Below are 21,086 nucleotides of genomic sequence, written 5' to 3' on the forward strand. Positions count from 1 at the left end.
ACAAGATACATCAAATCATCAAATGCCAAACCACTGGAATTTTCAGACTACCATATGCTGGGCTTGTGGGGACTTTTATTCTATTATGGAAATTATATTGAATAGGATATATAACAACTTAAAACTGTTCACATCATTATGATTTCTAATTATAGAATTAGGGGTCACGTAAAAAATCTTTCATCTTCTCAGCACTTCTTTTTCCCATATCTCTTCCATGTTGGACTCTCCCAACGGATCATATCCTTTTGAAGAAACAAAGAGCAAACCAGATTTCTTCACCAGTCTCAATACCATATCTTGCATTTTTTCTCTTGAAATACTGTAATTACTGAAGGCAAATGAGCTATGTTGGATAAGCTTGGCAGTAAGGCATGATAGCCCCTCGACAATGAACCTGTGATGATGAGAAAGAAGAGCCGACACCAGGCTGGAGGAGGAGCTGGAGACAAATACTCAGCTAGAGACAATGTTGCTGTTGATAACTTGGGAAGTCCAATAGGATGTGTAGTATCTGCCTCAGTCTGGATAGGTGATGAGGGCTCAGTTGGGGGTTTAACCAATACCCAAAACTTAAGGCAAGTCAGCTTCCCTGTTACAGCTCTGGGTGATCAGTCTGTTGAAGCAAGGCCCTCAGTGCTTAGGATTTATGGAAAACAGAATTCAGTTCCCTAGGGGAAAAGGCTGATAGGAGATTATCTATCTATCTCCAAGGTGGGGTTAGGGGAGGTGACAACAGGAGCAGGGCATGTGGGAAGGAATGGCTGTGGTAAGGACCCAGGAAGTGACTGTAAAAACTTGAGTTCACATCTTTCATGCTCAGAGTATTTCCTACTCCAGTTTTCTCTCTACAATGCCCTCAAAGCTTTTCTATAATTAACCATAGCATGAGTGAAACAGTTTAAGGGTTACCATTCCCTGCCCTTTTGCAGCCCAATAGTTTGTCATCTCTATTTACTTCCCAAGTTCTTTATCACTCTTCGATGAACAATGGGGCTGTCCCATTACTGTCTCTTCCTCCTGTCACATCAGCTGTTGAATAAAGACATAAGTGCTGTGACTAGAGCATCAGACTCAACACAAACCGTTAATGTTTCATTTGGCACTGTGAAAGAGATGTCACAGTTATCCATGCTTCCTATGGTCTTTTCTACCTCTATCTACTCTCGCACATCCAGCTGGTACCAGAATAAACAACTGGACGAGGAGGAGGACTGTCAGCATCCTGAAACACCTCTATCATCTGACAGCCCCGTCAGCAATCATGTGATGGTAATAGCTTTCAATCAGTAGCAGGGGTCGATGCAACATCCTCTGAGGGGTAGATGATGGCAAATTTAAATCAAGAAGCAAGCGGGATGTATACTGGGAGCCAGATTTCTTTTCCCATCCTTGTTAACAGTTGCTATAATAATCTAAGACTTCTAAAAATAAAGCCATAAGGATGGCACAACCAGAGCTTGCTAACTAAGAAATAATGAGGCTAAATGAACTACAGATTCATCAGCTTATAAAAGGAATGGCTCATTGGTTCAATAGGTTGCAACATTTCTTTACCCCAATATTACCTAGCCAATATCTGATTTGGAAGCCAAAACTTTTATCCTGCTACTGTTTATTTCTTTAAACAGACCCAGAAATGGGTGTTGGTGGGCAAAAAAACAAAAACAAAACACCCAACCACCAAAGCTGCTAAAACAAAATGAGGCATACTGCAAAGGAAAGGCTGGAGTTCACTGACTAAAGTTGAAAAACTCCAAGAAGAAACATACACTCAGATGGAACAACTACCCTCAGTGGGTCTGACAGTTTTCCCATTGCAAGGACTGTGACTTAGGTAAAATATGGGAGGCTGTGGCATTCTGGAAAAGATATGAACTTGGAGATAATTAGAGTTGGGTTCAAATTCCTTGTAGGATCTTGAACACAACACTTTGGTTCTTTGGACTTCCATTTCTTTAATGGCAACTGGCGACAAAAATGATGTCTATTAATAGGGTTGCCAGGATGATGAAAGGCATTTGGGATAGGAAAACACTTTATGAAGTATAAAAGCCTTGTTTTCATTATCTCCTTTGATTCTAGTGCTGGTTATGGGTACTAATCGTTGTCTCTCTCTGTGTCTGCAACCAATTAAAACACACATAGAGGAGTCAGAAGTTAGATCAAAGGTCATCTTTATTACTAGTTAAGTTGGATTTAAGGATATGGCTTGACCTGTGGCTTCTTACTATATCTTATAATGCACTTTCTTTACATCTTCTGTATTGTCTTGATTATACTATAAGCTTCTGGAGAGTAGAGATTATGTCTCATATCTCTGTATCCCCAGAATTTTCCACAGAGCCATACACGTAGTAGACACTCTGTCTGATAAAGGATCATATTAATCACATTTGTACTCTAGCTTCTGTGTGAAGCCTTTCTCTCTCTCTCTACTTGCCTGGGAACTCTTGGAGGGAAGGGTTCATGTCCTTTCATTTCATGCCTAGTATAATTCCTGGCATATAGTAGGTTCTTTATAAAAATGACTCAAAAGAAAATGAAAACAGAAGGGTACCAGATGGTCTAGTGCCACCCAGGGGTTTTACATAAGGGAAGTAGGAAAGTATCCTAAGGATTCCTTTCATGATAGCTTGTTCATTTGGGAAGATCTCTACCAGCAAACTGTGATTTGAGGATTTGAATTGTTTTCTCCACAACAAACTTTAGCTTTTTGTCTACTCATCAAGTACCCTGGCTATCTGGAAATCTGCACCCTGGATATCTCAACTAGGGTTACTCTGCTAATGTTCTTAGCAGGGAAAAACTGTCATTTGGTAATTAACTTAGAGCCATGACCAAAGGCTGTGACATCTGATGTTTCAGTGTATAACACTGACCCTTGTTCTTCTCCCAAGAGATCCATATGCCATGAAGTAGTTTCCTTTGGGGTTGTTGCTGGAATCCGTTCATAGTACAAGATCCAGGCCTCCTAGATAAATATAGGAAGACTGTGATAAATAACATCTCTACTGCATCATTAAACTTCCTTGTAAATAAGGAAGATGCAGTGCTGCTGGTCTAGGATTGAAGCAGAGGTCAGAATGTGATGGCACACAGAAGGGGTAGGGAATCTCAAAACACTATTCTAAGGAGAGACACTCCTTATTTCAAGGCCTTACAGAAAATGAGGGGGGCGGGGGAAAAAGCCTTCTTGTACAGACACACTTTCAATGCCTCCATGGGGTATAGGTGCAACATGCAGCTCACTTAATGGCAGCTACCTAGTTTGGGCTGCTCTGGAGTCACACCCTCTGCTCTATGTGATTCTCTTTGTGCTTTGAGAGAGGTACACATAAGTGCACTGTGCTCTGCTCAACCTTGGACTACATGTTCTCTCTGGACACTGGGAGAATCCCGATTTTGCCCTTCTGGAACAAATCAGAATAAAACAACTTTACTTTCAACTTTCAACTTTATTTTCAAAGGCTTAAAAGGATCTAGCAAGTCCTATTTCTTAACATGATGGTCGAGAAATTGGTGGTCTAGAGGTAGTCCCCAGTGCCATATCGGCACAAGGCCCTGATGTTCTGCCTAGGGGGGGCCCGAATCCCAGGCTCTGTACCACAGGGCTGATGCAGGGCAGGAAGGGCTAAACAACTTCAAAACTAGTAGTTTGGTACAATAGATAAAGACCTTTGCAGCTACTAGCATTTGTGGCATTGAGCACTTTAAATGTTGGCTAGTGTAACTGAGGAACTGAATTTTAAAATTTAATTTTAACCAATTTAAATGTAAAAACTGACAATTCAGTTATTAGAAAAAATTTAAGTATGTGAATCTAATTTTTAAGTATAAATAAATTTTATGATATATAAATGCAAATCAAGTATTTCTGACAAAATGCAGTATCCAAATTGAGATGTGCTATAAGTGCAAACTTTACACATGAAGAAAAGACCTTTGAAAAAAGACCTGGTATAAAAAAAAAGGAAGAAAATATTTCATTAATAATTTTTTATATTGACTACATGTTGAAATGAAAATGCTTTGGATATATTGGGTTAAATAAAGTATATTATTAAAATTAATTTCACCAGTTTTACTTTTGGAAAAACCTATTAGAAACTCTAAAATTGTGGCTTGTGTTCTAGGTCTATGGAACAGTGCTGATCTAGACCACAATTTCAATCCTCTGTACATGGAATCTCACTTGACAATATAAACCACCCACAAAACCTACTCATTGTTCCTCTGTCCAGTCTATTCTATTTTCATGCCATGTTTGCTGGGGGTCTTCCATGTGCTGGGCGCTGTTCTATGCTGGGAATACAGTGTGTTGGCTCTTAGCAGACATTCCAAATAGAGATGTAAACAATAAAAAATAAGGTGCAAAAAACCCCATCAGCCAACTCCATTGCTATACAGAACTTAAACTAGGATAATATAATGGAGAGAGCCAGGTTATGAGGAAGCTGCTGGGAGGAAGTCTGAACAGCAAGGAGCTGGTCATGACAGGGGAGGGGAAATGGACCATTAAAGGCCCCCAGCAATAAATAAGTTGAAATACTTGAGGCAGGAAAAGAAAATTAGGATGACTAGAGTACAGAGTGTAGAAGGTGGTGAAGAAAGGAGATCCTAGAATGAGCACCGCACCAGGAATCTATGAAGTCATGTTAAAAGCCTCTGCCCTCACATCTTAGACAATTTATCCTCTTAATAACCCCTGGGGCAAATAATACATTACATGTTAATAAAAATAATTTTAAAAATATTTTAAAAAGATAGCATTAGTTTCTTCATCTGTTAAATGGAGTAGCAATTACTAAAGGAACTTGCTTTTGATTCTGAAAACATGATTTTATGATTTTGCCATATATCTTATTTTTTTAAAAAGATTTATTTATTTGAGAGGGAGAGTGAGAGAGAGCATAAGCAGGGTTGAGAAGTAAAAGGAAAGGCAGGAGGAAAGGGAGAAGCACACTCCCTGTTTAGCAGCGAGCCTGATGGTCTCAGGATCATGACCTGAGCCAAACACAGACGCTTAACCAACAGAGGCACTCAGGTGCACCTTTCCATATATTTTAAAGAATAAAAAACCTGTCTTGCAAACCATAAGAGACTCTTAATCTCACAAAACAAACTGAGGGTTGCAGGGGGTAGGGGGTTAGGGAGAGGATGGTGGGGTTATGGACATTAGGGAGAGTATGTACTATGGTGAGCGCTGTGAAGTGTGTACACCTGGCGATTCACAGACTTATACCTCTGGGGCTAATAATACATTATATGTTTATTAAAAATTAAAAAAAAACCTGTCTTGGAAAATGAAAGAAAGGAAGCAAATGGAAATATCCTGATCTCTAATCCCTTTCATGATTTAACAATTGCTTATATGATGCCTTCCTTTCCTCTTCCCCTTTTTTTTTTAAATTTTAAAGAAAATGAAAATTTGGTATTTACCCAACTCATTCTCATATAGGATCAAAGGGTAAACTTCTTGTCTAAGAACTCTTTGTCTAAGGGCTCAAGGTCTGCTTCTAAGGAACCCCAATCCAAGACACTCACCAAAAGATAAATGAATGTCCTGGCAGTATCAGATCAACTTTTTGAATGAAATATGGGATATTTTTCCCCCTATGGAATTTAAATAGCTAAGCTATTTAAATATTTAAATAGCTAAGCTATTTAAATAGCTAAGCTATTTAAATATTTAAATAGCTTAGCTATTTAAATAGCTAAGCTATTTAAATAAGATTTATTTTTTAGCTCAATTGTTTTGCATTTACTACAGGTTAAAATAACAATAATCAATGAAATAATGTGATTGTATTTGTCTGAGCCTCGTTTCTTATGCCATTGTGAGCTTCCTGGATGTGACCCCATGTGTTCAGGCAAGAAAGCTGTCCAGCCACTCAAACTTCCTTTTAAGCTGCCATTTGCCAACCTTGGGGTGCTGTCCATGCCTCCAGGCCGGAGGTGGAATCTTAATAATTACCACCCTACACGAAGCACCCCACTCTGGAGCTTCCAATGCCCCCCATTTTTATTCATCTTTTGCTGCAACCTGGGAAATCAGGGATGACCTAGCAGGTACTCAGGTCATTGTCCTTTATCTAGGTCACTCCTGGACCTTTTCTTCTCTATCTTTAGGGGAAAGTGGGTACATTCTCATTTCTTCATCTAACCAAGGAATTTCTAAGTAAACTGCAGTTTGTTTGTTTGTCTTTAAATCTCAGAGGGCTCTGGTACTCTTTCCAATGTCCTCCTATAATTAGCAAGCCTCACAGCAGCTTGCACATAGCCTGAGCTTTGTCCTGTGGGGAGACAGTTGTATGACTTTGAGAGAACATCTCAGGGAAATCATTAAAGCACTTACACTCAGTGTTAAACAGACTCACTGAAGACAGGACACAGGAATCTCATTCTTGCCTCTTCTCATCAAACACAGCATAATTACGCACCCGGCACTAGCATTCACTGGCAAGGTCAGAAGCATACCCTGAGCAGCAACTACATAATGGACATGGGAATCACATCTAGAGCTATTCTTGCCCTGAGGGCTTACCATCAATGCGTACCTCATGTCCTCTGAAGCTCACAGCCCTACAGTACTTGGTCCATGCAAAACTGTCCTGGGAGCTATTATACCAGCTCAAACCACTCGTGTGCATGTGTGTGTGTGTTTTAAACATTCAGCCCTTTACTACAAACTACAGTTCTCTCTTGCCCTCACATTATGATAAAACTGCTCCAAAAAGCCTATAAATGGAATAGTTCATTTCTTCATATCATACTCACTCCTGGACCCACAACCACCACCTACTGAGTACCTATTTTGAACTGGGCAATGTGTTAAGTGCTCCACATATTTAAATTAACAACTCTATGAAGTACAGCAATATTATGATAGAGTCTGTTGAATGATGGTCTCTCAAAAGTTATGCCTATATCTTAACCCTGAAACCTGTGAATATGACCTTATTTGGAAAAAAGGGGTCATTGCAGATATAATTAAGTCAAGGATCTTGAGAAGAGATCATCCAGGTGGGCCCTGAATCCAATGACAAGTGTCCTTCTAAGAGACATAAGGAAGAGGGGAAGGCCATGTGAAGACAGAAGCAGAGTTTGGAGTGATCCATTCACAAACCAAAGAACATCTTGGAGCCATCAGAATGGAAGAGTCAAGGAAGTGTTCTCCCTTGGAGCCTTTGGAGGAAGTATAGCTCTGCTGACACCTTGATCTCTAACTTCTGGCCTCCAGAACTCAGAGAAAAAAAAATCTGTTGTTTCAAGCCACCAAATTAGTGGTAACTTGTTATGGCAGTCATAGTTTCATAGATGGGAAAACTGATGAAGCTGCTCAGGAAGCAAATGAGTAATGAGACTGGCCACAGCTCACAGGGTACCCTGAATGGTAGTGTGGTACCGTCAGAGCAAAGGCAAGGACTTACTTTGGGAGGAGCTGTTAGGATGCCTGCCCAGATAAAGGATTTATCCTCTTGAGAAGAAAGGTTCAAAAACTTCTGAGGGAGAAAAGCAAAGAGAGCAACTAGTCTGTCTGGTGATGGAAACTACTCAAAGAAAAGCAAGTGGAAGGGGAGAACAGGAGGGGGAGATATGACAGATAGCACTGCAAGAGCAATGTGTCTTGGGTTTTGGGAGCTTCTTGGATTCTAGCCTGAGAGTCTCTAGTGTCCATCAAATTTGTAAAGGCAATGGTTACACGTTTCAGAAAAATTTCAGATTAGATTTTCTAAAAAGTAAACATGAAGTTGCTGAAAAAAATCCCCTTTCTTCATTTATAAAATTCTGCTCAAATTTCTCTTATTCAGAACAATCTTCCGGAATTTTGCCAGATCCTGATAAGTTGGAAAATCTCCTGTTAAAACAGCTCCCACTAATGAGGCTTACATGCATTAATGAAAATTCCACTGAGTTGGAATCTGGGTGAGGACATGCTAGACTGTCTTTTACATTTCTTTTCAAAAAATTTTAAACAGCTAAACAACAGTGCAATATATCAACAAAAGAAGTTATTTAAGGACAGTACTAACATGGTAACCAACGTTTAGAAATTTTGGAATTTATGAAATGTTTTTAAACCCTTCTCATTTAGTTCTCCCAATAATCATCAGGGTAGATATTATTATACTCATCATCTGTGTACTGTAGCTAAGGAAAATGAAGTGGCTCTGGAAGGTTAAGTACTCTATGCAAAGTCCCATAATTAGTAAGAGAAGTGAGAGCTTAAAGTACATCCTTTAAATCCAAATTCTGTGCTCTCTCTCACCATATGTTTTAGCAAAAGTGTTTTCATATAGAAAACTGAATTTGCTCATGAAGAGTTAACATTTAAATTTGCATAAGGCAACTGTTGTCCTAAGTGTGAGCATGACTTCCCTCATCTACATTCCTGCCAACCATGTAATAGAAAGTACTTGGAAAAAAAAGTGTTCAAAAGTCATAAAACTGTTTCTTTAAAATATTTTATTCCTCAGCCTTTACTAGAATTGCTTTCAATGAGAAGGTCTTATTAAGGTTTGTTTAATCTGCATAAGAGAGTTTTTTGACTTATAGAAATTTAAAAATCACAACTTGAAATATAAAAGACATTAAATCAACATGACACCTTTAAGGACACAGTATGCCTAACTTCCTGGGTTAATGTCACATTTGAAAGTGTCACTTCCTGAATTTTTCTGTGTGAATGATGTTTCCTTCAGAACCAAAGAAACCAGTTCTCCCTAGAGAACATTTGCAATTTTTTTCTTGATTTGCAAAAGCATTATCCAGCATGAAGTAGGGAAGAAATAGTCTTATAAAATCAAGTTCCAAAATGGACCCACTGTAGTAAATAGAGCCAAGGGCCCCTCTTGTGTTTTCCCTTTGCTTTATTTCTGATCCTAGCTAGTCCATTCTTCGTGCCTTTGTTATTGCTTAAACAGAGTAAAAACTAACTTCCAGTGTATCCTGAAGAGTAATACAAAAATTCAAATTCTAACACTTTCTAATTTTACAACACCGTGCTTCTGCTCATTCCCTCCCTAACATCTCTTTTGCTCTTCCTTCCTAACTCACCCTGGTTTTGTTCCAAGATCCATTTTACCACTATGCAGCTCAAGTGATAACAGAGAATTTGAAAGCTTCTTCCTGCTCCAAGATAGCCTTTCGTAAGTCTAAGACAGTGATTTTCAAAGTGTGGTCCCAGGACCAAAGTTTTGGTATCACTGGAAATTTAGAAATGCAAATTACTGTCCCTACCCCACACCTACTGAAGCAGAAACTCTGGGGGTGGGGCCAAGCAATCTCTGTTTAAACAAGTCTTCAGGTGATGCCGTTGCATGACTAAGTTTAAAATCATTGATCTAAGCCAGTGATTCTCAACCCTGGTTGCTTATTAGAATCCTCTAATGCCCAGTCACCACACTTCCCACTCCTTCACCTAAAGATTCTGATTTAATTGATATAGGGTAGGGTTTGAGAAAGGGAATTTGTTAAAAGCTTCCCAGGTGATTCTAGTCAAAAGTCAGGTTTGAGAAACACCGACGAAAGCCAATCAAAATAATCCAGCCTAAAATACTGAACAGCAGTTCTGATAAAAAGGATTCCTCCATTTCCATAATGCTGACCGAAGACCAAATGTGTCATTACCATTATTATAGCCACTGGTGGGAGCATGAGAGAAACAGCAGGCTGATAAATTGCTCTTTGTTACTAAATAGGACATGCTCTTTTATTTCCTCAAGAGCAAAGTCTTTAGTAGCCTCAAGAGTGACAGATTTGCAAGGGGTTGTGGACAGACAATCCAATAGCTATTGGCAGTGAAGGCACACTCAACTGCTATGTTTTGTAAGGAGGGGTGAAAATCATTTGGAAAAGAATTTGTGGTAAGCCAGGATTTGGACCCAAGCAGTCCATGCAGAATCCAAGCCCTTAATCATGGCTGCCACACTGTTACTCTCTGGGAAGGTTATGAACAAGCAGTGTAAAAGGCAAGGGAAGACACCTTGAAAGGCGGTGGGGGAGATGAAGATCCTTCATTTCATGTGCATTCATAATGCAATATGTTTATGATTGCCTGGAACATTTAGAAGAGTCTAAGTTTCTGGATTCAATAATGGTTTGGACCTACACTGACCTGAATTTATGATTTACATCAACTCTCCCTCCTCACTCTCAGGGAAAAATTTCTTCTCATTTATCAGGAGAAACAACCCATGAAGACAGAATACATGACCCAACTTAAGTTAGTCCACTATATGCAGAGCATGCAGCAGCAAGCAAGATGCATTAATAATAATACAGAGCATGATATAAGAAATATAAATGTCTGAGTATAAAGCAACACTTAACTAACTAAATAATCATTCCTTAACTCTGGGTATCCGAACAACTTTGGTTTGAATAGATATCAGTATATAAAAATTTACTTTCATAAACCTATAATTTAGTCTTCTTAACAATAAAGTAGCTTGGTACATAGCACCTAGGAAGAGATCAGATCTGCTAACTCAGGACTCAGTGCCTCCCCATAGTGTCATGTTCTTTAAGATTTGTGATGATCCTTCTTACTTTCCATTATTACTTCTTTTAATTAAAAAAATGTGATATGGCTTGGGAAAAGCAGTCTTGATTATGTCAACTCCTTCCTTTGCAGAATGGGATTAATGAAAATTAATGTCCCATTTGTTTTGATATTCTGAGATATTCTGAGGATCAAATTCTATGAAAATGTTTTGTGAACCAGAAATCCCATGTAAATGTTACAGCAGAGCTCCCGGTTAGGTTGTACCCCTCTCTTCTAGACAGAAGACCTAATAAGAAAACTGGCATTTATTGAAGGTCTTCTATGTGCTGTGTTATCTCACTCAACACTATCTTACATAGTGGGTGGTCATATCCCATTTTACATATGAGGTCCACGGAGGTAAAGTAATTTATTTAACATAAGCCACCTATTAAGTGGGCTAGGATTTGAACCCAGGTCTGCAGCTCAAAAAACCCAGGTATTCTTAGCACTAGCTTCACACCTACTTTATGGCATAAAAAAGAAAAATGAATGCAGTATTTGTTTTTTTACAGAACTGTGAAGGTTCTCATCACCACCCTCATCCTCAAATTCTCAGTGGTTCCAAAGTATCATAGAAAATATGTTAAACTTTCCCAAGGGGCTAAAACTGGCAGGATGAAACACTCAGTACTGTACTGTGGAATAGAGCCCAAGAAATAAAACAAATTAGACACAGTCAGTGTTATAAAAGTAAAATAAGACCTCAATTTCCCTGCCTGTCAAAGACTGCATCCCTTAGCCCCTATCAGACACAAATAGCCCCAGTGACTGTTGATTATGATGCAATAATCCAGAGGCAGCCTGGATTTTCTTTCTTTTTTCTTTTCTTTCTTTCTTTTTTTTTTTAAAGCCCCATCTGACATCACTAATAGGATGCAAGCATTATCAATCAGGGGTTAGAACCACCCCTAACTAGCCACAGGGACAGCAGAAGGGCCACACACTGATTTTCTCTGTGTGTGGTGGAGGCACCAGGCCCGATGGGAAAAAAAAGGGCATGAACAAAGAGGTCAGAGAAACCTGAGTATGAATTCCAGTTCCATCACTCACTTCCTGGTCACCTTGGGCCAGTTCTTAACTTACTCATCTTGAGTAATACTTCTTCATCTTGAAGCATTTGCCTCTGGAATGAATAAGATGATATAGGGAAGCTGATAAGCAGATGTCTGTGAACTCATTTGGCACTCAAGTGTGAGCAAACTCTGATGATAAAGACAACTCACGAACTCATTCATGTTCATTAGTAATTGCTTTTTCATTTTTTTCTAAACAAATTCAATAGTAGACTAAAGAGGACTAAAAATTCTTACTGTTCTTCCCTTTGAGAGTTGGAGTCCAATACCTCTTCCCTCCATGAGGGATGGACATAGTGACTCCTTTGGCCAATACAGTGTGACTGAAGTATTGCTCTCGGGTTTCCCAGCCTAATTCATAACAAGCCTTGTAGGTTTTGCCCTGGCCTTATAGCTGTGAGCTGTCATGTAAGAAGTCTGACTACCCTGAAGCCACTATGCCGTGAAGAAGCCCCACTTTGTCACATGAAAAGGCCTCAGGGAAAAAAGATACTAGGTGGGCCCTAGGCTGGTCCAGCCTCCAACTCAGATCCCAGACACTGTGGAGTCTCTACCAACCCCTATTCAAATGGCAGGTGCTTGAGCAATATAAGTGATTGCTGTTGCTTCAAGCTACAAAATTTGGGGGTTGTTTGTTATGCAACAAAATAGAACCAGAACACTCTACCAGGATTTTCCCCCAAATCAAAAACATCAATTTGCTGGGTTGTAACCAGTAAAGTAACATAGTAAGTTTATATTGACCCAGTAGTTCTCAAGTCTGTTTCAGACACTGGAAAAACAAACAAACAAACAAACAAACAAACAAACAAACATATTATTTGTGGACAGCTTTAATCCAAGTGTAACTTAGTAACTGGCTGAGGAATGACATAGACCAGCTATTGAATGCCTATGTGTGCCAGAGTTTAAGTTAGCTTGGGTTTTATTAAATACCAAATTCTGTTGAGAAAAAAGTGCTATACATAACGACTTCTCATCTCTATGAAATTGTGAAAAACACTCCCTGAAGTGAGACTAATTGACCTACAGCCCCAGTGCTTGACCATCCCAGCTCTACAAATCTGGACTCCCACAGCCAGCTACCTAGTAACCAGGGTCGTTTAAGAGGCACCACCACCTACCTCCTAACTAGCTGGAATACCTACGCTGGGCTGCTTGCTTTCCAGGCAAGGCTGCAAACAATGAAACTGTTAAGACAGATTTATATAGATATCCAGTTAATGTTTGAGCAAAACCCCTTCAGTTTTCACACAGGCTCCACTTGGGAGGATGGGCCTCATTAGCATAAGACTTGATCTCTGACTCACGGAATACTTAACCAAAACCTTTCAAATCTTATAGACTTTGTAACATTACACAAAGTTTGGGGCATACAATCAGCATAGGTGAACTCAACAAACATTTTGCTGCTTTCCTAATCTACTAAACTCTTTCATTTCCTGTTTCTTCCTCCTGCAAAGACTGCTTCCCCTTCTTGGGTGGGGGTAGGGTGGGTGGGTGGGTGGTGTGTGTGTGTGTGTGTGTGTGTGTGTGTGTGTGTAATCCTATTTAACCTTCAAATGTCCACTCTCCCATCAAGGCAGACTTATTCAGTGATGACATTGCTTCTTTAATCTATAAAACCTTTTTCCTAACAAGCAAGTTTACCATTAAAAAAAGAGCAACAAACCCACAGTTCTATAGGATGCATGGAGAAAAGAACATGAGAGAGTCCATATAATGTGGCAACATTTCACCAGGCTGAAAACAGGGTGATATGATCTGTGTTTCAGGGATTAGAATTCAGTGGCAGAAATAAGCTAATTAAAACACTTAACCAGAATGCCTTCTATACATAAACTGCTTTGCACTGGGGGTGCAACATAATCTGAACTAATAAATTCTAAGGGGGAACTGGTGATTTGAATCTCAATCTCTTATGTTATTTTCTTGGCAAAAGTTAAAAAGGAACCATCCAGTCTAGGAAAGATAGATCTTCTATATACTTCAGCAAAAACCAGACAAGCAGAATGAATTCCAAGTTTTTCCTGGAGTTTTTCCAACTCAGTGGCTTTGGTCTAACCGGATGTGGGCAATGTCTATTGTCCCAAGTGAGTCAACCTGAACATCAAACCCACCAACTGGTATTGGTTTTGATGTTCATTCAGTAACAACTGCAATCCCAAAGGTTACACAGTCACTCTGCGGCATCTGGAGATTTGTGGCATAACCCCCAAAACATATGAGCAACATGCATGAAGTCATAATCAAACATTTTTCATTCTACCATCAAACCGAAAGAAATCACATTTTTAACACTCATTATTTAAGAACACACATAACTAAGCAAAATGCTCCAAGCCAAAGGCTGTACAGTCACCGAATGGTAACGGCTTCTATGTGACAAAATCCAGAAAACACCATCTATCATTCCTTCTTCATAAGGAAGCTACAGAAGCTCATACTATAACATTTTATTCTGCCACAAAACTAAGAGCAATAATGCTTTTGACATTCATCCTTGAATTAACTATTCTTAACCTGCCAATTTGGGATTATTATAACAGTCTACATTACAACTGATGCCTAAAGCAATAAAATGACTTAATGCTTGATACTTTAAGTATCTAGATGAAGCAGAGGGAAAATTTTCTATTGAACAAAGCCTGGTCTTCTTCCAGAAAAAAAGTTTAAGTTTCTGGCACTGGACAATTAATAGGTTATATTCTAAAAGAAAAGTGATATCAACTTACTTAATAGTTGGCAATAGAGGGCCTGTAAACTTCTCTTCATGGTATCATCTGGTCCTGCTTGTCCTCCAGTTTATTCATGATTCTGTCTAGGAAAATGGGAAAAGAAAATTGTTACATCTGGTGAACATAATTCAATTCAACAATCAGAAAGAATTCCACTCAACATGATCCTGTTTGTAAAGCCTAAAATCCCTGGCTTTGAAGAGGAAAATCCTCGGAATGGATATATTGTAGTCTAATTTACAACAGTCTGTTACATAAATACCAGTTCATCAATTGGTTAAATCCTGAAAACTATACATATACTAAAGGAAACTCCTGGGCAACTAGACAGTGAGAGTCTGACTTAGGAACTTTTGAGGACTTCCAATTAACCCCCTCTGAATCTCTAGTTTTTAAACAGGAGAAACAAAAAAAATTCCTAATCTTATTTCCGTTATGGTGTTCAACCAAACAAAACAAGCCAAAAAGCTTAACCACACTTGAAGTTGTATCATGTTAAATAACTTTTCCATTATTTTCTGGTTATAAAGGATAATCCAGTTCAGAATATTTGGAAAATACTGCTAAACAAAATAGAGATAATATATAAGAAAATACAAATTACTTATCTCTGCAGCCTTTCAATGCACATTTCTATTGGTCTGTCTCATTTTATCTATTATATTTTTTGTTTTTAAGTAGGCTCTATGCTCAGTGTGGGACTTGAACTCACCACCCTGAGATCAAGAGTCATATGCTCTACTTACTGAGCCAGCCAGGTGCCCTCTTTATTGTACAATCTAATTTTTCTTCCTAGCAGAAAAATCTTCTTGTGTTACTATTACTTTACTACTTTATTTTAAATGGCACACAGTATTTCCTTAAGGGAAATTCCTAGAAATGGAATTACAAGGGCCCTATTTAAGGCTTTTGAAATATACTGCCAAACTACCCTTCATCAGTACCAGTATATGAGGCTATTTATTAGACTACAACCTACCCAATGTTGGAAATTGATAATTTCTTCATATCTTTCCCAGTACATAGCAAATATTTCATCTCACTGCTTTAGTTTGCATTTTATAAGTTTATTAATCATTTGTCTTTTTAAAATTTTTAGTTCACATTTGACAAAGATTCCTTTTTTTTTGGACATAGATTCTTTACTAAGGTTCCTGAACCTTCTCCTAAGTCCATTCATGAACTTCCCTATAAAGCCTAGTTTTTAGTAAGAACTAGATTAGCAATCTGCTAATCAGTTTGACCAGAACCCTCTACTCTCAATATCTGATCAGGTTCCTTATCCTCCATCAGACACTAGGTGGTAATTACCCTGGCCTTTCTTTAGCAAGAATCTTATTAGATTAGTTTAGCCAGAACCATTTACCCCTGATGTTTCCTCTTAGTAATTTTCTAACCGCCCTCCCCTGCCAATCATTGGCTATAAATGGCCACCTGCCCAAGCCGTATTTGGAGCTGAGCACAATCTCTCTCCCCCACTATAAAATCCCATTGCATCTTTCCCCATACCTATCCTGAATAGAGCCTGATTCACCATCTTTAACAAATGTCACTGAATATCCTTTTCTTTAACACTTTAATGACTCTCTACTGGCATGCTGGGTTATTTTCTCATAATACCTCAAGTAAAACTGATTTATCTTTCAAATGATTTTGTTAAGATATAATTCATGCATTATAAAATTCAGCCTTTGAAGTATACAATTCAGTGGTCATTAGTATATTCAAGTTGTATAACCACCATCAATATCTAATTCCAGACCATTTCTCATCACTTTAAAAAAGCAAAAACCAAAAAGCAAACAAAACTGAAAAACAAAAAAACTCAAAACTCCTATGTTTATTAGCAGTCATTTCCTTTCTCCCCTCCTCCCAGTCCCTGGCAACCACTAAACAACTATAGATTTGCTCATTCTGTATATTTCACATAAATAATATAAAATGTATAGTTTGTATCTGGCTCTTTTACTTAGCATAATGTTTCTTAGGCCTGTCCATGTTGTAAAACATGCTTCCCCCCTTTTTATAAGAATGAGAAACAGAAACAAACACATAGTCATGGTTAGAGAGGACTTCCTTAGTGCAAGATTACATAAACAGTTGCCTGTATTTTCTTTTGATGTTTTTATTTACTTTAGATATGTTTCTGGACTTTGTGTTAAATTTTACATCTCTGTTTGCTCATTCTCCCACTATAACAATATGTGTTGTTTAAATTAAGCTCTTGGTAAAGTTAGTCCTCCATTATTACTCTTTTAAGGTTTATCTTGTTCTCTGAATGTTTTTCCCCTAAACTAACTTTATCATTTTATTAAATTCCCGAAAAAATATCATTGGTATTATAGTTGCAATTATCTTCTACTTGCTTTAAAGACTTGATCTCTTCAAAACCAAGTGTGGTGAGGAGAAAGATAATGTTTTAAAAGCTGTAGCTCTGAAGATCAGAAGAATTCTTTTCAGAGAGTGAGAAGCACTTTTTTGGGGTTTATACACCATAGCTCAATGACTATGTAGAACCCCACCTACCACCCTAAGCGTGATGTAGATGGGGAAGAGGTAGAGAAAGAGATAAATTTTTTCTCTTTATAATTCTCTAAAATTTTTCTCTTTATAATTTTCTATAATAAAATTTCAGTTCTGAAAGGCTAGGAAAGACGAGTTAATCAGTCCAGAAATCAGAGGCTGCAGAGATTATCCAAGACATGGCGAGAGACAGAAAAAGAGCAATTCCAAAAGAAAGAAGTAGGTAGGACCTAAGAATAAAAGATAACATGAGAAATTCCTTAGAGAGGATGATCCATAAACTTTAAAATGTATCAAATTTTTTATTGCTTGTTTTATGGCTGTTTTTACTTATACAGTACATCTATTCTCCCCCACAATGCTTTCCCACCATGAGTACCCTCAAAATCTCAGCAAAAGTTTTATGCAAAATAGTTTTGTATTAGTGGTGCTCAGCTGGGCAATGATAGAACAGAGACTACATCTCAAGATAAGGGTGACCAGGAACAGGAAGGTGCCACAGGAGTCCTAAGCAATGGTTAGTGGGCATCTGTGGAGGACTTAGGACATAGTAAGCACTCAATTGTAAAGTGAGTAAACATATGAATGAATAAATAAATGATTAAGTAACAGGAGAGCAGAGAAACAGTTGTTTATATTGATCAAGGGGAATGTAAGCCCCTTAGGCATCTCTAGAAATGCTTAGAGGCTTCTGAGAAACTGTTAGATTTTTGACAGTACATGCAATAGAGCCATTTATTCACATATTGCAGAAACAACTGAGCACAAAAATCTGGGACACCTGGTATATTTGGATTGCACAGGGCTATCCCAACTACAAGCACCATATAGCTTGTATTTATTCAAATTTAATCTTTATTTAGATCTTTTTATGGATTTTGTAGTTTTGTACTGTCTTTCCTTTACTTGAGTTCTATAGTTTTGTCAAATTCATTCCAGGCGCGCATATATATATATATATGCGCGCCTGGAATGAATTTGACAAAACTATAGATATATATATTTTTATATATATATATATGTGCCTGGAATGAATTTGACAAAACTATAGATATATATATCTATACAGACATGTCTATATAGATATATATAGATATATATCTATATATATATATTTGTCATTGTGATGGAATCCCAGGCGCGCACATACATGTGTATATGTGTATATATACGCATATATATACACATATACACATGTATGTGCGCGCCTGGGATTCCATCACTATATATATATATATATGTGTATATATATATATACACATATATATATACACATATATATATATATATTTGCCATTGTGATGGAATTTCTGTTTCCATTATATCTTCAAATTGCCTCTATATGAAAATAACTGAGTTTTGTATATTCATTTTGCGACCTAACCAAACTCACTTAGTTCTAATGATGGTTTCTCACCTGAGTCTCTTGGATCAGTTGGTCTGCTTTGGATAGACAGAGAGGCACAATAAGATTCCATCTAAAGCCATTTTTTAACCAGATAGTAGGAAACACTAATTTTATCTGGTCCCTCAGGGAATACTTAGGACCTCCACGAATGACAACAAATTTCTGGGATGAAATTCTAAGAAAGTATAATTTACAGCCAAGAGGTGGAAGAAAAGAAAAGTAAGAGAGGATGATGATGAAAATATTTGTCCAAACATGCAGATACAGTGGCACAGGTGGGGGTCTCACTGATTATTAGCCCACAGTAAACAAAGAGGTGCAAGTAACCTGAACCACTCCTTAAAGAAGGTGAGCCTAACAGAATCTTGCCTCTCTCCCCTCTGACTTAAATGGAACACACTTACATCTATTCCATTGATTCAGGAAGAGAAATTTCTCTTTCACAGATCATTTAAAATATTTAATTAGAAATGTCCACGTAGCAGGGAAGAAGTAATAAAGAGCCAAATGAAAAGCTCTTATGTGATATGCAAGTTGACTTGAAATGACAGGTTCCCATAGATAATAAGGAATAGCTAGGAAAATCCTGGGAAACAACAACATAAAAATTCAACAAAGTAGGGACAGGGTGAAGAGGGACTGACAGCCCTAGCAGCCATTAAAACATACTCTAACGCTTCTACATAATAAAAAACTATAAAGCCATTTGATATTAACACATGAATAGACCAAATTATATATGGAAATTAATACAATAAAGGCACAATATTAAATTAATAGGCAAAATGATGAACTTTTTGAGATAATAGAAGATTATATGGGAAAATGTAAAATTGTACTAACTCCAAATACGAAACACCAGCATAAATTCCAACGGACCAGATCTTTAAATGTTTAAAAAAAAAATGTATACAAATACTAGAAAAAAAGACAAATTCTTCCACTGGGAGTAGAGAAGCTTTGTTAAATCTAAAAGTTTGAAGCAATAGAAAAATATAAGCTTTATTACATAAAAAATTACAAAATAGGGGCAGCTGGGTGGCTCAGTGGGTTACGCCTCTGCCTTGGGCTCAGGTCATGATCCCAGAGTCCTGGGATGGAGCCCTGCATCAGGCTCTCTGCTTGGCGGGGAGCCTGCCTCCCCCCCTTCTCTCTGCCTGCCTCTCTGCCTGCTTGTGATCTCTGTCTGTCAAATAAATAAAAATCTTAAAAAAAATTACAAAGTAAAAACTATAATATAAATGAAAATACGAATAATGTACAAATAAAAATATACAATGAAAACATAGAAAAAATGTTCAGCTTATAAAAAGCAAAGAGTTAATATCCCTAAAATTCACTTATAACCCCCAAATCAATTCTCACACTGCATTAGCAATCATTTGCATACATGCTCAGAGTGGGGAAAATTTGAATTGCTCAACACATATGCTCCCAGATGAGGTCAAACAAGGCAGTGCTTTGTCATCAACATCTTCCCCTCCCTCTGCCCTTCTTGTTTCAGCTCTCATATGGTGAACAAGTGTCCTTTCCATAGGCTATTTAGTACCATGCTTTTAGCATTTTTGTGCCTTTTCTTGCTATCTTTGTTTGAAATGTTCCCCAAGCATGGTGCTAAAGCGTTGTTTAGTGCTCCTAAGTGCAAGAAAGCAGGAGTTACGGTGCTGTTGGCTGTGAGTTCAAAACTAATGTATTAGTAGTATATATTACATAAGGTATCTAGAAAAACTGTTTCTATAAACAAAAACATATAAACCAAGGTTATTTATGGATCAGTTGGAAAAAATATGATCTGAGGCTCACAGGAAACTAACCTTCTATTTCCCCTGAGGGCAACAGCTCAATATTCACTAGTTCAGTATTTGTGAAAACTTTACCAAACATACCACCATAATCATTAGAACCAACTGCATTTGAGATGAGCTTTAAAATATTTTGTGAGGCAAAGAATGAACATGACCCAAAATTCAGGTGAATAACAGAGATGGCACAAAACTGAAAAATGGCTCTCCATCTCTTTAGGACCCAGGAAGAGCTGATTAAACTGATGGCCACCATACCTTACAATACCTTTGGGAAAATGAGGGGGGAAAAGAATAGGAGAGTTGACAATATCAACTAACCTTACAGGCCTGCAAAAAAACATTTGGACAGGAGCATACATCTCCATTTTATAGGCAAGGACACAGATACTAAAAATTCTGTCTTTTCTCGAGATCACGCCTATCAGCTGTGAGACCTTGAACTAGTTTCTAGACTCCTCTGATTGGTGGATTTCTTGTTTGTAAATAGGTAAGAACAGTAACTGATATGCTTGCTGCAAAGACTAGACAATGCATGCAAAGCAGCTGTCCTTGTGTCTGGCACACAAGGGCTCAAAGCAAATACCTAATAACAGAAGGCAGGATAATGACACATTAGGCCACAGCTCACCAACCACTTCTTAATTGTGCTTTCCCTAAACTAGAAATAAACCAAAGACTTTGGAATATCAACCAAACAGTCCCTTTTGTTAGATCCACTGTCTTATGCAACCTGAATTTAGAATTTACTTTTATGGGTGTAAGTTTGACTTTAAGTTTATTATTCCTTATTTATACCTTTCTCTTCCTTAAAAAGGATCTATGAAGACTTACTAATAGATGCAAGTTGTATAACAGGATTATTAACATATCAAAGCACATTAATAATATCAGAAAGGGAGATCCAAAATTATATGGAGAAAGGGGGGATTAATTTTACTATCGGGGTGCCTGGGTGGTACAGTTGGTTAAGGGTCTGCCTTCAACTCA

At 37.8% G+C, this 21,086-nt stretch overlaps 1 protein-coding gene across 2 annotated transcripts in view; it reads right to left on the minus strand.

Moving 5' to 3' along the window:
* The window catches only part of TMEM108 (transmembrane protein 108), a gene marked incomplete at both ends in the record, with an annotated part of 160,058 nt that extends 145,658 nt beyond the window's left edge, over positions 1–14,400 (minus strand). For both annotated transcript variants that reach the window (XM_080817713.1, XM_080817712.1), the window contains one exon: positions 14,361–14,400. In XM_080817713.1, coding sequence (XP_080673839.1) covers positions 14,361–14,400 — 40 coding nt within the window. The remainder of the gene's footprint in view (positions 1–14,360) is intronic.
* Positions 14,401–21,086: the final 6,686 nt, after the last annotated feature.

This window comes from Martes martes (genome assembly GCF_963455335.1).
Source record: "Martes martes genome assembly, chromosome: 1".
Taxonomy (NCBI): Eukaryota; Metazoa; Chordata; class Mammalia; order Carnivora; family Mustelidae; genus Martes; species Martes martes.